The sequence below is a fragment of the Pundamilia nyererei genome, unplaced genomic scaffold (genome assembly GCF_000239375.1).
Source record: "Pundamilia nyererei isolate P.nyererei 1_Seehausen unplaced genomic scaffold, PunNye1.0 scaffold00089, whole genome shotgun sequence".
Taxonomy (NCBI): domain Eukaryota; kingdom Metazoa; phylum Chordata; class Actinopteri; order Cichliformes; family Cichlidae; genus Pundamilia; species Pundamilia nyererei.
In genome coordinates this window covers 553,899-570,933 of record NW_005187490.1, presented here as the reverse complement: position 1 = coordinate 570,933, position 17,035 = coordinate 553,899, and the positions used below count along the sequence as shown (strand labels likewise).

At 39.7% G+C, this 17,035-nt stretch overlaps 1 protein-coding gene across 3 annotated transcripts in view; it reads right to left on the bottom strand.

The window, feature by feature from the left end:
* Positions 1–976: 976 nt before the first annotated feature.
* Positions 977–17,035, bottom strand: part of mical2b (microtubule associated monooxygenase, calponin and LIM domain containing 2b) — a 59,317-nt gene continuing 43,258 nt past the window's right edge. For 2 of the 3 annotated variants that reach the window (XM_005739079.1, XM_005739080.1), the window contains 12 exons: positions 13,445–13,597; positions 11,761–11,814; positions 9,352–9,473; positions 8,986–9,210; positions 8,648–8,823; positions 8,184–8,551; positions 7,212–7,285; positions 7,001–7,090; positions 3,985–4,078; positions 3,387–3,495; positions 3,240–3,313; positions 977–3,159 (listed from right to left, as the gene is read on the bottom strand). In XM_005739079.1, coding sequence (XP_005739136.1) covers positions 2,939–3,159; positions 3,240–3,313; positions 3,387–3,495; positions 3,985–4,078; positions 7,001–7,090; positions 7,212–7,285; positions 8,184–8,551; positions 8,648–8,823; positions 8,986–9,210; positions 9,352–9,473; positions 11,761–11,814; positions 13,445–13,597 — 1,760 coding nt within the window. In that variant the 3' untranslated portion in view covers positions 977–2,938. The other variant, XM_005739081.2, reaches the window with a different exon arrangement.

Below are 17,035 nucleotides of genomic sequence, written 5' to 3'. Positions count from 1 at the left end.
TTAATTATTTTTTTAAAATCTTTTTATTCCACTCACTTTATTCTTTTGTTCAAGCCTCCAATTAAAGTTTCTTAGCGATGTCAAGTCCACTTTCTTTAAGAGTTGTCCGCTATACTGGATGGGGTACAACTACTGGTTCCTGTGTAGTCTCTTACTGGCTGACAGTGGTTCCTGGAGGTTGCTGCACCAAAAACCACCGTTGCTCATAGTTTTTACTAAATGCTAACAAGAAAACTTCAACTGAGGGGACGTGGTTGACCTTGAAAATAAAAGTTGGGTCTCAGCAGTGCAACCAGTGTGTTTCAAGACTGTTTGTGTTGCGCTTTTTTATAGTTTCACTACAGCTTGGAGAGTAGCCGGACAGTGTTTGTAGAACATTTCCATTTAAAGCACAACCACAGCAATATGCTAGCACCCACACCAATCACAAGTATGTTTTGTTAATAATATCAAGTGGCTGCCAGAGGGTCTGTAAGCCTCTGTGACTGGGGCTTTAGCAATTATTTTCCCAGCAACTGCCATCAAGCTCCAGCAACCACTCACAACAGGTAGGGGAATACTAATTTTTCCCTCATGACCGGTTGGGGACCAGTCTCTAAGCCTGTGTGGCTAGGGCCTTAATCACTTGATCCTACATCGTCACATGTTCAAAATGGCAGACAAGTTAACATCATGTGGTTAGTGGTCATGTGTCTGTAAAACCACAACAGCATTCCAGAAAGTTGTAGCATCAATGCCAAAGAAAACTGAGGCCCAACAGCTTTTTAAGACTGTTTATATGTCTTTATGTTGTTAAGCAGTAAGAAATAGGTTGCTTTTATAATCAGAGGAAGACAGAATAAAACAGTACCAAAAATCCAAAAATTCATTTTTATTTAAGATAATTTCATTTAAAAACACTCAAAGCAGCATTAAAATAAAACATGAAAGTTTTTTGCTAAAGAAAACCAAACTTACAGATATTATTTAATTTGCATTCATTTGTATTATAAACAAAATAACATTTAACGCCCGAGGACCGAGAGAATAGTATGGCAGTTTGCATCAGCATTAAAACTCATGTAAACACATTCATCTTTTCATGAGATGACAATTTGATGGCATTTTGACTCACAGCCCTTTACAGTGAATTGTAGACAGATTCACAGTAGTTAACAAAATGATGAATCCACTTTGGGCACGCTGCTTTCAGGATGTCACAGCTAGTGGTATGCCTTACTGGAGCAAGGCCAGAGATATCTGCAAGTTTCAACAAAAGTACATGAGAACTCCCACTCTGTGGACTTCCAGTTTTCTAACGGCGGTTCAAGGATAGTCCAGAATGAGTGAAACTTTAGACCAAAAATTTAATTTTGTGGAGTGAAGATTTTTCCTCTTGACATTTTCTTTATGCTTGTGATAAAAGAGATCAAGAAGTGAGTAAATTTTTAGAATAGTCCTGATTTCAAATTGTAATAAATTACCTCTGTGTAACACTTGGGGACAACAAACAACATTCCAGCACTGACATTTGAATTTCACAGATGAAGCGAGCAACAGCAGCCGTTTCTAGCAGCAGTTTTCTGATACCAGTCGTCTTCCTCAACCACAATAACCATTTGATTCTTAAACACACAGAAAGTGAATCCCATGTTAAAATGTACATTTTTACAGCAATAAAAAAAACTAAACAAAAATATCCGGTTACAGCCTCCAGTTTTGGCCTTCATAGAAGTTTCTTTAATTTAATACTAGAGAAGGTTGCAGCTGCTTGCATTGCCAGGTGTCCCAACACAGGAAGCTGCCGCCCATCTGTGTTTGCTGGGCTTTACCTTCTTTAGTTTAAGTCTCGGAACTGGACCTCCACAGTGTTTGTGCTGTCGGTGCCTTGCTTACAGGGTGGTGTAGTCTGTCCAAGAAGTTGGTGCTTTAGTTTTGGTGAGTGAAATTCAACCGTTGTATTTGTCTGTTACTTAGCACTAATTAGCTTCAAGTCTGACAATATTAGGCTAATGAATTCCCACTCCAAACAAGATCACGATCATTTTGGTTCCAAAAATTTACACAGTGGTACCAAAATGCTGATTTTGAGAATTCAACACGAGGAGTAAGCGGCCCATCCATTTTTATATACAGTCTATGCTTTTACCATTCACTGTGGACTGTCTTGCTACTGCTGTTTGCTGCTTTTTTAGCTGAGCTCCAGCCAACTGTACAATGAGACAAATAGGAATGGAACGGCTCCCCTAGATATCTGTGGTTTCAGTCTGTGCAGCAGCTCCATGGCAGATTCCATTTCTCTGGTGTTAATTAGTGCCTGAGCATACATAAATATATTTTATTTGATCCAAAGAAAAGTGAATAAATTTAAAATATGCACAAGAGTTTACAGTCACAAACAAGGCTGCACATAAAGTGACTCATAGTGAAATACTTAAAGCATTTTTCTGGTTTTATAACAACTCACGCTGTGCAAGAGTCTCCAGAAAAACTTTTGACTCCTTCCATGTGCTATCCAGTGAAGATACAGTGTTACAGTAATAACCAATCTGTCGCAACAAGTCCACTCTTATGGCTAGCAGCCACAAATAAGGCAGTTTGGTTTGTGATGAGTGCAGGCATTCAAGGCAGTGGCTCACATTATCAGAGGTGGTTAAGCATATCATACATCAAGTTTCAGGTCAGTATCAGCATGGGACATTGCAGTTACACTTCTGAGTGTTGAGAAAAGTTGGCAGAAAAGTTATTAACCCTCGTGGCTATACAGGAAGCCATTATCTAAGGGTCAATTTCCTTTCTAACACGATCAAGTCTTACAATCTTCGTCAGTGTTTCAAGATTCCTTCAACATTTTCCAGACTTGTAGCTTTGCAAAAAAAAAGCCAAAAGCAAACTATTGTGGGAACCTGTTTTCCTTCTAATCTGTCCTCTTCAGAGTGAGATCCTCGGTTTTCAGCCATCACTCCTGCTTCTCTTGGCCCCAGCTATCATCCATGCGGGCCCAGTGGAACTCATAGCCCTTGGAGAGCACAAGGCTCTCGAGGTCCCTGTCCTCAGCCCTCTCCTTGAGCCTCTGCTCCTCCAGAATAGAGACCAACATGTCTCGTTTCTCCACTGTTCTCATGATCTCTGCGAGGATCACCTGTTCCTCCTGCAGCTCTGAGGCACTCTTCTTTGTATCTAAAAAGAGTAGGAGGAAGACAGAAATATGAGCATGCTATATTATATCAGACTGCAGCGCTGTGTGCTCAAGGCCGTACCCTCTACTGCCATTTTGCGTCGCAGATCCTGCTGCAGCCGACTCTGTGTGTCCTCCAGCTCCAGCTCCTGAGCGCTGAACACAGGAGAAAATAGTGAGACCTCTACATGTGAGAAAAGGGAATTGCTTTCATAATGCATTCACTTACAAGATCATGAGTTCAGACTCATAGCGTGCCAATCTGTTCTTCTCTAGGACGAGCTTAAACCAGGACTGATAGAGCTGGGCCTCGTCACTGTCGTCCGTCTGAGGAGATTCTGTAAAAGGGAAAGAGGGAACGATGTAGGGAGGAAAAAAGAGGTTTGATAGGGATCAAAAAAGAAGACAGACATTTCAGAATTTATATCAATTATTTAAAAACCACTGCAAGAACTTCAATGACATACACATCATGTCACAGGGTCATATACTATTCACTGGAACACAAACAGAAGCCTGTATTGTAGAAAGATGAAGCAACAATAAAGTCCCTAGTGTCTATTGTGAGCACAGCCATTAACCGTATGTAGAGGCTTTTAACCAGACCGGGATTACAAGGCAGTGCTTTTCTCTAAATGGTCTGAGAAGTATGGGCAGTGCAATTAAACAGAATGAGAAGGGAAAAAAAGAATGAAGCTTTCACTGTGGAATTCCATTGAGCTGTAGAGTAGAGTGAATCAAGGTGTTATGGTACAGACTTCTGTCAAATAAAAGCAGCTACGCAATGCTGAGACTCACAGGTTTGTAAGGCACTGGTCTGAATGTACCTGTTTCTCCTCTTATGATCTTTTCTATGGCCACTCCTCTCTCCTCCAGGTCCCTCTGCTTTTCTCCGACTTCCTCCAACTGTCTCTGGATCACCTGTGCAACGCAACAACGTCGCCGTATGACACATGTAGTTAGATGTGATCAAAGGAGATTAATCAACGGAGAAATCGTTCTTTGAAATTTCTGCTTTCCCCTCCATACAAAGGATCTAAATTGATTTGTGGTGTTCACAAATAAAATTAGCCCTTCTTTCTCTGAAGTGTCCTTGTTATTCTGGGTAATTCTGAGAACTTGTAATGAACTAGTTTAAAGGCCCCATTTCTTTTATAGAAAACACTTACACGAATCATTCGGAGTAAGAGATTTTTCTGCCGTTCTTCTTCTTTTTTTTTTTATATAAATGCAATTTTTCAATTCTGTGAGCACTACAAACAATGTTCCATTTACCATCCTTGTAATGGGGTTTTCGAAGAAATCTCAGACTGATATCAGCAGGGACCGTCTGCAGTGAAAGGAATATTGTGACATTCTTTGGGAAATAAACAAGGATAACAAACTGAAGGAAAAACCTGAAGCACCGACTCTTACAGTGAGGAGTGCTTCTGTTTGTGAAAGGTCACTGCAAATAAACATTAAGCTGGTCATTTTTATCCTTTGATGAAACATTTCTGTCACGGTGGGAGTAGCCTCTCCCCGGGTGATGATGCCCTCATCCATAGGGCAAACAGACTCCCTGAAAGGTTTGATGGAGAATGGAAATGATGTTTGGGGGGACGTGTTAGACAGCAGTCTTCACCACTATAATTATAATGATTATTATTATTATTATTATTATTATTATTATTATAATAATAATAATAATAATAATAATAATAATAATAATAATAATAATGGATTGCATTTATATAGCGCTTTTCTAGAAAAGCGCTATATAAATGCACCGTGTGGTAGAGCTCAGGAGACGTGAAGAATCACTGCCAGCAAACATTGACGTCTGGTGTCACATGGTGGCCCACTACCTTATTAACATATGTTATATTGATTTTTTTCCCCCAATTTATTCATGCCTGAGTCCTTTTATATAATCAGATGCATATATATATAAATACTCAAAAAGCATCATTATTAAATTCCTTTAGAGCGGCTCCATTTGTTACTAGTCAAAGCATTTTTCCATAGTCTGCCCTGTTTTATTCCTTTTCATTCTTTATGGCCCAAGAACCAGCTGGTGTCATATGTGAAATGAGAAAATCCTAATAAATACCACACCCAACCACCTGAAAACTGGTTGAATGCGAGCTCTAATTATTTCTTCTCATGGTTGGATTGATGGGGATTTTGTCACAACTGATTGGATTGTGAATGCAGAAAAGTGCCATCAAATTTTGATCCACCGTGCAATGCCATCTGAAAACATCTGATTAGCAACAGCTTTGTTTTTCAGCATGACAATGGTCCCAAACACACTGGCAAAGCAGTCAAAGCATGTTGGGACAGAAGAACATACAACAGAACACCACGAGTCATGGATGGGCCTCCCCACAGCCCGGATCTCAACACTATCAGAACCTAACATATTACTTATGTTAGGGGGAAACTGGCACGGGGTATTGCCGTCCTGGGGAAAACAAAGCAAATCTTGGATCAGAAAGCACTGCACATATTATACTGTGCTTTACTACTACCATATATGAGCTATTGTGTACAGGTCTGGGGAAACACATACAAAAGTAATGCACAACCAATAACCATAACGCAGAAAAGAGCCATTAGATTAATAATAAATAATGCAGGGTACAGGGACCATACAAATGCACTCTTTATCAAAATGCAAGCCATAAAATTTCAGGACTTGGTGAAGTTTAAAACAGCACAAATAATATATAAAGCAAGAAACAAAATGCTTCCAAAAGAAATGCGTAAATTGTTTATAGAAAGACGAGGGGGGAGGAAATGGAATTTAAAAATACAAAGTGCTAGAACAACTTTAAAAAGTATGTCTATCTCAACAGTGAAGAAAGTAACAACATAAACCAGTTTAAAATAAAATATAAAAAAATAATTTTAAGCAAATATAAGAATAAAGAAAACGGGGTTGACCCAGGACAGTAACTGAAGTGATGTTTTGGTTTATTGTGAATCTGCTAATTTACATATTCTGTCTTTTATTATATGAAAGAAACTATATTGTGATGATTTGTGTTTTGTTTTGCTTTTGTTTCATTGTTTGATTTAAGACTAAAAGAAAACTAAATGAATGAGATGAAAAATTTGTGGGGGTAGGGACTAATAAGTGTATACTTCTGTTTACTCCTTTTTTTAAACAAAAGAATGGAATGATATCACAAAATGATGGTGAATGTACACGTTTGAAATAAAAATGAACTGAACTATTCAAGCAGTTCTAACGGTGAGGTCTGAATCCTCTGGACAGAAATTGGGACTGGGACTATACAATGAAGACTATAGAAAAAGCTGCCAAAGAGATTTAAGACTGTGTTGATGATACAGGCAGTCATACCAAATATTGATTGTCAAGCTCAAAAGAACTGCACAAAATCAGTTTTAGACTTTATATTTCTTTGTATGTTTTCACATGTTTAAATAAAATCAATGCACCTACTTATTATAAAATTAATAAGAAACGAGGGGTGGCTCAACATTTTTGCACAGCACTAAAGATAGAAATGTGCTCATAGACATAAATTAACTTTTGACTACAGCAGAAAGTTGAAACATAATAACACCTCTCTGTTAAAGTCATAACTGCTAGATATTCAGTGTCATCAGTGTGGGCATACTCTCAGATAAAAACATCGTGGATCTTTTTGAGCGAGCAGCAAACCTTTGTACTGTAAAAGCATCAGGTAAATGTAAAATGTATAACTATGACTGGTAGCAAAAAGCTCTTCAGTCAGGGGTTTTTACATTTTTGTCAGGTCAGACCAATGCACAGCTTTCCAGCACAAATCTCTCTATTAACCACAGACTGAATTTAAAAGGAAATTACGATACCTGAGCTCTGTGAAGCCTCTTTAGCTGTTCGCGTTTAGCCTGCTGGGCCACTGTCTTTTCCTGCTTCCTCCTCAGTTTCTCTGAATGCAGCTGGGACAGGAAGCGTGGAACATTTCTCAAAATGTACACATGGAAAAAACCAAAAAACAAACCCAGTACACGCGGGAATAACTGGGATGTGCCGTGTCTCACTCAATAGGAATGTGCAAACCTTCTGACTGGATACCAGGTTTTCATTTTCATCATCACTTGAGGAGGGCTCCTCCAAATTCTGCTGACTGGATGCTGGATATGTAGCGAGTGAAAAGTTAAAAAGTGAGGATAATTAGAAACTCTTAGCATTTTAGATTTGCAAGAGAAAAAAAGAGCCTTTTTGGATTATACAGATAAACTTTAAAAGTCAGCATGAAATTTTACTATGATAATCCCATGGATGAAAAATTCTTCTAGGTGTTCAGAAGCCTGCACTCCAAACACAAAAAATTGGCTCCAAAAAGTATGGAAACCACACAAGCATGAAGCAAATAAGCAAAAAAGGCAGCCAAAAACCTCTTCCTTCTTTTCAGCAGTGGATACTGAAATTAAACATGGTAAGACTTTTAAATAAGGAGGCTTGAGATTGCTCTAAACCCTCAATTTCAGATGGCTTTCTCTATTGCTGGAGCTGTACAACACAGAGCAGAGGAGCTTAACGTGGTCATCTCAGGCACACAGCTCTGAGTGTGGGCAGTAAACCCCACCCGCCCGCTGTTTGAGCCTTCTGTCTATGAGGGGCAGCCAATTACAAGAAAGCTAGCCTAAATGGAGGGTGGTATTAAAGGAAAAGGTGCTAAAGGCTTGTTTCACACAGTGGATGACCAGATGGGCTACACTAAGGGCTAGGGTGTGCAAATCATGCAAAACTACTTTTATTACACCCAGTAGAGAAATCAGAGACCTAAAAATGAGGAGAATAGATCCCCTTTAAACCTCAAAAACACACGTTTAGTAAAACAAGGTCCTTTGATTCTGTCTGGAGGGTTTTGTTTAGTTCACTTCTCTGATCATCAGACATTATTGCAGTTGCAGCTGCCCACTGACCTGAGTTAAAGTGTGGAACTTGTAAATTGGATCAAGCTAAAGGCAAAAAATCCAGAGGATTTAAAGCACTGTTACAAACAAGCTTCGGAGTCCCTACACTAACCTTTGTTTCTGAGGTTAGAGAGGATGTTTGTGATTTCCTTTTGAACCTCCTGGTCTTTCCCTTCACTCCCAGACAATTCCCTCTTCCTCAGCCTCAAGGAAGAGAACAAGTTGACCCTTTTGCGTGCAAATGGGCCAATGTCATCAGCGAACACCTCTCCAGAGTCTTTATGGCCCTTTAAGGACACCTGCTGCAACAGGGAAGGCAGGTCCTGCCCCGCCCTCCATGGATCTGCCCAATGAGCTTCACGCATGCTGGCCTGGTCCTCTCGGGATGACTCTGGCGCTATGGCACTGAAGCGTGAGCTAAAGCTAAACGCTCCCTCGGACATGGGCCGCCGTTTGCGGGGACCGTCGTGTTTAGGTCTCCTGTTAAAGCAGAGGAAAAGTATCAGAATTTAATCTGATTTGAAGCCCATAGAGAGCAGTAGAGAAGACTGCTTGGTTTATATAAGTATTTTATACATTATGACTGCAGTGTTGGAGCTGCTGAGTTGATTGGTCCCGCTAAATGTCCTCCTGAAGGCGTTGGCTATAGCCTGGAAGGCTGAGGGGGATGAAGCTGAAGTTTGGCTCGGGGAAGCCTCCCCGCTCTGGATCGAGTTTCTCCGAGGCTCATCTAGTTGTGCCTCTGCCTGTACCTGATAAAACATGAGAGGAGAGGATAAATGTATTCAATATAATGTAGGATTAATTCCTCTTATATCTCTCACATCACTGTCCGTGAGCCATTCTACACAGCATAGAAGGAAAAGATGAGAAAACTATCTTCTCTCAGGTTAATAAACAGATCAAGTCTCCACCTGGTCCTTATGTTGTGGTGCGTTTTCGGTGGTTGTGCTAACGGGAGTTCCCTCTGGGTTGACCTCCACGTCCCAGTTCAGAAGCTTCTCTTTGGCAGAAAAGGACAAGGCCAAGCGTTTCCTTGGCGTAGATGTTCTGCAGACGGCCGAGCGTTCCTCACTCGTCTCATTTACCTCTGGAGGATTCAGGGTATCCACTGATGTTTTGGAACTGCTGTCCGAGTGCTGAAAGAAGAGCAGAAAATAGTCTTTTTTTGTTCACACTGTGCAACGTCAATGAATTGCACAGACACCCTTGCTCTTAGTTATATTCCTTAAAAACAAGACCGTTCTGTATCCAGTGAATGTAAATTAGTCATAACATACAGGTTGTTTTTCTGCTGAAGTGATCTCCTCATAGTCAGAGTCGGCTTCAGGGACGGTATCAGGTCCGTCTTTGTCCAGCTGTGAGCTTTTGGGATAGCGCTTGATGAAAAGCAGAGGGAAGGCTACATAAAGAGACACAACAGGGAACACTTTACAACAAAAAAATATGCAAATACTGCAACCATTTTTCTGTTACCCAGCAACTATTAATTTACCTGAATATAATACAGACACGAAACACTGTCTTTTTTCTTTTAGGTTCAGCATGCAAATGGAAAATGTGAAACACAGACATCAAAACTTCAGCTTCACATTACTTCTTACATCTTTAAAATGTGAATGATGCCACTGAAGTGACTGACACAATTCAACAGGGACTGAAGTGACTGACACAATTCAACAGGGTTCTTACAGCTTAATGCAAGTTGTATGAATTTTAACACCAACTTTACAATATCCAGAATTAAAGGGAAGAAGTGCACCAGGTGGCAGCTCTGAAATAAAGCCCCTGTTAGCATCCACAATAAGCAGATCCGAGGTAGTGCGCTAATCCAAAATGGCTGATGTTTTGGCTTTCTTATCTGAAATGTATGCAAACGTATGTGCATCCTATGGGATTCCACTGCAAAGATTTCCACTGTGCACTTAATACAGCACACCTCTTAAAGAGTGGCTGGTACCAGTTCAGTCATGCAGCAAAAACTTGGTTCAAAGCGCAATTTTCTTTCAATCTGTGCAGTCAGTACAATATGATAAATTGACCTGCATTTACACAATGCTTTAATCATAGTCGCTCACACACTGAAGGGCACACGAGAGGCAGTTTGGGGTTCAGCATCTTTTCTAATGACAATCCTTGGAAAAGATCTTGAATAATCAGACCCCAACTTATCTTAAAGACCTCATATCACCCCAATAGAGCACTTTGCTCTCAGACTGCTCTATTGGGGTGATAAGACTGTTGGCTTACTTGCGGTTCCTAAATTTTTAAAAGTGGAATGGGAGGCAGAACCTTCAGCTTTCAGGCCCCTCTTCTGTGAAACCAGCTCCCAGTTTGGATTGGGGAGACAAACACCCTCTCTACTTGTAAGATTAGCCTTTAATCTTTCTTTTTTGATAAAGCATATAGTTAGCGCTGGACCAGGTGACTCTGCATCCTCCCTTAGTTATGGGCTGCTGGGGGACTTCCATGATGCACTGAGTGTTTCTTCTTCACTCCCTATGCGTTTACATGCCACTCTACATTTAATCATTAGTTATTATTAATCTCTGGCTCTCTTCCACAGTGTCTTTTATCTTGCCTCCTTCGCTCAGCCACAACCGGTTGTGCCAGATGGCCGTCCCTCCCTGAGCCTGGTTCTGCCAGAGGTTTCTTCCTGTTAAAAGAGAGGTTTTTTTCCCCCACTGTCGCCAAGGGCTTGCTCATAGGGGGTCATCTGATTGTTGTGGTCTTTACCTTACAATATAAAGCACCTTAGATGACTGCTGTTGTGATTTGGTGCTATATATTATTAAAATTGAATGGAATAGAGTAATATTTAGCTTTGTCCAACTCACAGCCAGTCAGTAAATAATTTCAAACCAGTTAGTTTTAAATTTTAAAAGTCCAGTGTCTGACAAAAGTATGCTAAGATATCACAATTCAATTGAAAGATTGATTTAAGAGATTTAACACAAAGTAAGCCCCTTGTTTCTGTTAAGACCTTTTCGTAAATGTGACAAATGAAAATACCTGCTGCAAGTTATTTTTAGAAACCTGTATCTTAGGGTTCGCTAACTAACGACAGATTAATGAGTACAAGTGTAGGTGTGTAGTCTTCAAAACCAGTGTGAGCCAAACCACCTTGAAACAGATGGCAGATTGAATAATGCTAAAAATATATGTATGAACTGTAAGCAGCCATAACCACAAAACAAAATTATCAACCTGACACATAAAGAAGGAAAACTTTTTGTTTTCTGAGGATTTGTCAGTCATGGCTGCAGTTAGGAGGAGGAATACTGTCTGTCCATCACGTCACAGGAATCAAATCACTCTGCAGAAAACAACAAACAGCCCAGAACACTACAAAGTTGGGAAACAGTGACCTCTAGTGTTGAATACATTGGATGACAGTTTATCAACTACATAAAAACCACAAGGCTACAGTAACTGTAATTGAGCACTTTCCCCACTAACATCTGGTTTGTGACATCACGTTATTTGTGCACAGATATTGTAGAGTGAAATGTTTTTATCAGTAACAGCCTGCACTGTAAAAACAACTAGGTAAAGTCTCATAACCAAACTATTAATAGCTGTCAGACAAGAAACAAGTTTTCGGTTCTCATTGAAACGATGACGACAACAACAGGAAGATTGATGATGATGGCAGAGGCAAGACCGGAGTGAAAATCTGAGCTACTCACTTGCTCGAATCTTCCGCTTCCATCTGTTGTGTTTGTGTTTGGGGTTACAGTGATCTGCAAAACAAGGGAAGAATTTCTATAAGTTGCAAAGGTTAACATTAAGCAGAAATGAATTAAACACAGAAAAAATGAAATGAAGGCTGATTAAGTGAATGTGGGGAATGCTGTCAGGTAAGAATTTGGTGTGGAACAGATCAGGTGTGGGTCACATGAAAAAGCTCATCTCACCAGGTAAGAAAAAGAACATTTTAATAATAATGTGCGACATTTTTGAAAAAGTTGGAACATGGTGTGAAATGTAAATCCAAACAGAATGCAATAATGTGAAACTAATTTAAAGGCGTATTTCACAGAAAATAGCACAAAGGTAATATATGACATACCATTTGTAAAATATGTGATATTTTAAATTTGAAGCTAGCAACGTGCTTCTAAAAAGCTGGGAAGAGCTTTTTCCATGCATTCCTGCAAGCCTTTGATTTGTTGAAAAGGACACACATTTTGCTTCCTTTCTTTATTTTAACAAAGAGCTTCTTAAACAGGTGGAAAAATATCCATTAGAAGTGGTAATAAATGGATTTGAGTGATATCTCAAGCACATCTCATGTTGCAGGTGTTACTTGTCCTATTTAAATAGGGAAGAATAGCGAAATTGAGATGTTCTGTATTCTGCTTTAGAATCTCTTACTGGATAAGAGGAGATACTCTGCGAATAGTAAGAACCTCAGCTTTAAGAGTTTGCAATGTTCATGTGGAGAAATCTATGTAGACCAGAGAAGAGAGGTTATATTTCAAAAGGTACAGATTGCTCAGTGACACTTGATGAGCTGCACATTTAAAGATTGCACACAATGTCATCCTTTTTAATAACGTGTTGGATCTGTATATGATGCGTTTTGATAAATTATGTTTTTTCATATTGTGAAATGTCCTGCGAAACAAACTAAGCACACCAACGTTATGTTATTCAAACATCGCATGAAAGTTCTGGGAAGTTTTGTGCAGGTAAACAGCTTAGTTTGCAGGACTGTGGTGAGTTCGCAGTAAAGCCCTGTGTTGGACTGGTAAGGTCAGAGTGTTGGGTTACATCAAGTGTAGCACAGATTCATTCACTGAACTCAGTCGTTATAACAACTTAACGTCTGGTGTAAAGACAATAAAATGGAACAGAACTGAAACATCTGCTTACATCTGGTTGAATTCAGTTGTGTAAATCCACAAAGAGTGTCTGCACTCACGTAATAATATTATATTGTATTATATTACAAAAGCAGAAAGTCCAGTTCCTGCGTCCTTTTTCACTTTTACTTGAGCAACAAAGTTGAACCAGTGCTTTAACTTTTACTGGAGTATTTTTCAACACACTTCTACTCACAGTATGTCTGTACTTTTCCACCCCTGATGTGGACAGACTGTTACAGTGGTGTGGGACAAAAACTATAAAATCAGTCACACCCCTGTCTCCCACACATAACCGGAGGAGGGTCTCCAACACAAACAAAGTAAAGTCACGAGTTAGAGTTCAGCCAGTTTGAGATTCTCCCTCAGGGAATATCATGCTATGAATGAAACAACAAACATAAACTTCGGGGATTTAAAAAGCCATCCGAGCAACTGGAAATCGTTGTTTTTCCTCCAGCCTACCATCCTAATTTCTTCAAAAAAAAAAGAAAATCACACTGACCTTTGGAAGAGTCCTGGCTTTGACCTTTTGCTGCGGCAGTATCTTGCGTTTTGGGTTTTACTAAACAGGAAGCATCGTGAGCTTCCACTGCCACATCCACATCATCGGGAACTTTTTTATCAAGCGGTTCAGAGAGTGAACTGGAGGCCTCGTCTGCAAGTAACAACAGTATGCAGCCATTACATTCAAGTTCGTGTTAAACTAATCAGCGGTACAATGTTATTAAACAGCGCGTTTCATGCCTGTGATCTTAAGAACAGACTTAAGAACTTCAGCACAAAAAGTTGACAGTTACAAGAACTGAACTACTAGTCCTGCATCTCAAAGTAAAGATGCTAGGCGCTAATTAAGCATTGCAAAATTAAACAGAACTATTCTTAAATTCAAGAATTTAATCTGAACCATATTTTGGCTTCTTAGGGACACAGAAGCTGTTTAAACACACAGAGTGAGACGAGTTCAGTCAGACAACCAGAAATGTGCTGCTTCGCGCGCACACGACTGGTTTGTTTAAGCTGCATTTTCCCATCTCTCCCCAATTTCTACATGCAAAATATCTACGTGGACTGTTGAGCTCGAAGCTTGAACGACTAACTACACAGTGCTGCTGTAAGAAGTAAAAGGTAAAGGTGAGTGGTCTGACTGAACTGCAACTTCACAGAAAATCTTCATTTCCATACAGGCATAGATAAAATACACAGTCACATATTCATGAGTACTCACAGAGTAACGAAGTCAACATTGTACAGAAGGGGATTCCACTTGGTAACAGCAAAGAAATGAAAAGATGTCGGTATAACCACAGGTATAAATGGGCCCCTGGTATTTTTCTTATTTTTAACACCGATAGCACCAGTTATCCATTTTTGGTTTGGCTCAAAAGATTTACTTGAAAGGTTTGGGATCAAGTGAAAGTGAAACAATAATAATTAAAAAAACCTTTAAAGCTAGGATTCAGAGATGTCAAATTTGAAGGAAAGGACAGAGAAGACCCGCTAGCAGAACCCATGAGAAAGCTAACAGAAGATTCACTTCAATTCTGTTTAGGTCTTGAGCTTTTTCCAATTATATGCAAGCTTTTGCATGAACCTTGTTCTTCCTTGTTTGCCTTTACAGTTTTTATTTTTATTAATAGCCAGCATTTTTGTCACCTTCTCAAAAAGCTCAAGTTAATGGTTAACAAAAGCTGTGATCGTGAACATGATTTGTGTGGGTGATGTTAGCATAAAAGAAAAAAAGATTTCCTATAAAAGAAGTTGTTTGTTTTTAATTTAACTGCTCAATTATGAGACAACCCCTGTTCAACTGTAACAACAAAGGATGACGCGAGTAATTTATGCAATCAAACTGATTTATTTTGAAATATATTTACAGCTTATAAATATCATAAATTAGCATTTTTACAGGAATTCTCAATGTGGAAAAAATAAGGCTGGAAGGCTGCGTTGAGATAACATAACTGCATAACACAGACAGTAGCCACAAGAAGGTCTGTGGCAGTGTGCAAAAAAACCAAAAAGCTGCTACTGGGCTGCTTCACTCCTGAGCAAAGACTAGGAGGTACATGAGAGGGACCTGGAGAGGGGCTCTGAGGGGGGGAGGCTTCCTTCTGAAACAGAGGGAACCACAGACAGACCACAGACATGTGGACACGTGTTACCGTCGAACGGGCCTAAGAAGAAGGGAGGCTGCTGCTGTGTTAGAGAACAAATCAATCCAGGGGCATTCACGTCGGTGCTTGGTGTTAGAGGAGTGAGGGACAAGCAGAGCACAACGTGAGCATTACGAGGGTTAGCCTGCGCAAACTGGCTAAAAAAGGTGCTACATATGCTTCAAAGAGCAGGTAGGAGCCTGGGTCAAACTGATACAGTCGGCCAATATCAGCCATTAATCCTGAAGCTCCACCAGTACTGGTGTCTGTCGTGCTGCATTATCATATGAAAGCTTTGGTATCATCACACAGTGATCTGCTCTCTCTGCACCGTTTGAACACTTTCTGCAGCACATGTAGCACCACGGCTGAGCAGAGAGTCAATCGCCATGTTTCAGTTCAATTTCTGCCTCGTTTGTGAAGTACAGTGGTAGAAAGTTGAATAATGGCCCAGCACATTTAATGGGGACCAAACATCGGACACAAAAATCCACCACTGGTTTAACTCTTATATTTATATTGGTCAATAGAAGGCTACATTAAGTTTGCTTATTTCATCTGTAGGCTCTGTGAAGAGAATCCCTCCAAATGTTGTTGGTCAGCTGACGTCAAACCAATAGCGCCATCCCTAGATCCATAGACTGTATATAAATGATGAAAGCATTTTGTAAAGCCTCAAACTGAACATTTTTAGCACCTTTTTAAAACCAGAGTTCACAAGCAGAGGGTGGCACTGCACAGCCTGCTAGTTCTGGACACTAAAATATGCAAGATGATCAAACGTCTTTAGTGAGACTTGAAACTGGTGACAATGACCAAAAAAAAAAGAAATGTATCAGGAAAGTATTTACGAAGGGATCGATCAACGGAGGACTATTTTCCATATTTCTATACAGCTGGACATGTTTTTGCAACTAGAAGATTGAACCCCTGCTGGTCATTTGAATTAATACTGGTTTATTACCATTTCACATTTGTTTCACTTTGCAAGCTCCATCTTTTATATACAGTCTATGCACGGGCCAAACCGCTAGCATGGCTAAAAAGAAAAGCTAATTTCAGTTTGATGCACAGTTTAGATACCAAAGAACTGAAGATAATGGCAGCTTCATCCTTTCATGTAAGTATTCTTGGCGAGTTGTTTGCATGATACTGTTCATTGCATAATATTTAATATAGTATTTAACATACCACAAAGCTGCACGTAACACCTTTATCAACTATAGCATGCGATACGTGTGGTTCATGCTGGTTACTCTGGGTTACACAGAGACAGTACAGAGCTACGAAAGCAGACAAGCTCTTATGGCCAAAGCCAGCCAATCGTCACCTTCCCAGGACTCAGCCAATCAGAGGGTGCAGCATTGGAAACTTGAACGGACTGAACAAAATGAAGTGAATGAGACAGAGGAAATGAATTTGGGAGGGGGAGAAAAAAGGAGACAGATAAGATAAAGGAGAATGAATGGAAAGATGGAAAAAATGCACAATATAGTGAGAATTACAGGAAATGGTACAATCAGCACTGAAATTCTCACGTTATGATATTAAGCACTGAATACACCTTAGGTATCATTAACAAAACAGAATATAACAAATAAGGCTCACATTTCACAAAATAAAAGCGCTACATTGTTGCAAAGCTAAAAACAAAGTGAACATTTTCACTGAGTCAAGAACTTCAGTAGGTTTGGATTCAATGACTTTGGCCAACAGGGAGGCCGAAAGAAAAAAAACAAACAAAAACAAAACAAAACAAAACAAACAGTCTGAAATGATCATTATATAAAGAGTCTTTTTTTGTTCTTGTTTTATTTTTTAAGAAAAAGCAATAATGTGCTTTTGAGTTAATTTTATAACCCAATGCAAGAAAATACTGCAAAAAACCCCAACACAGAGTGGGTGCTCTCGTGACAATTAGAAAACAGAAGTAAAAAATT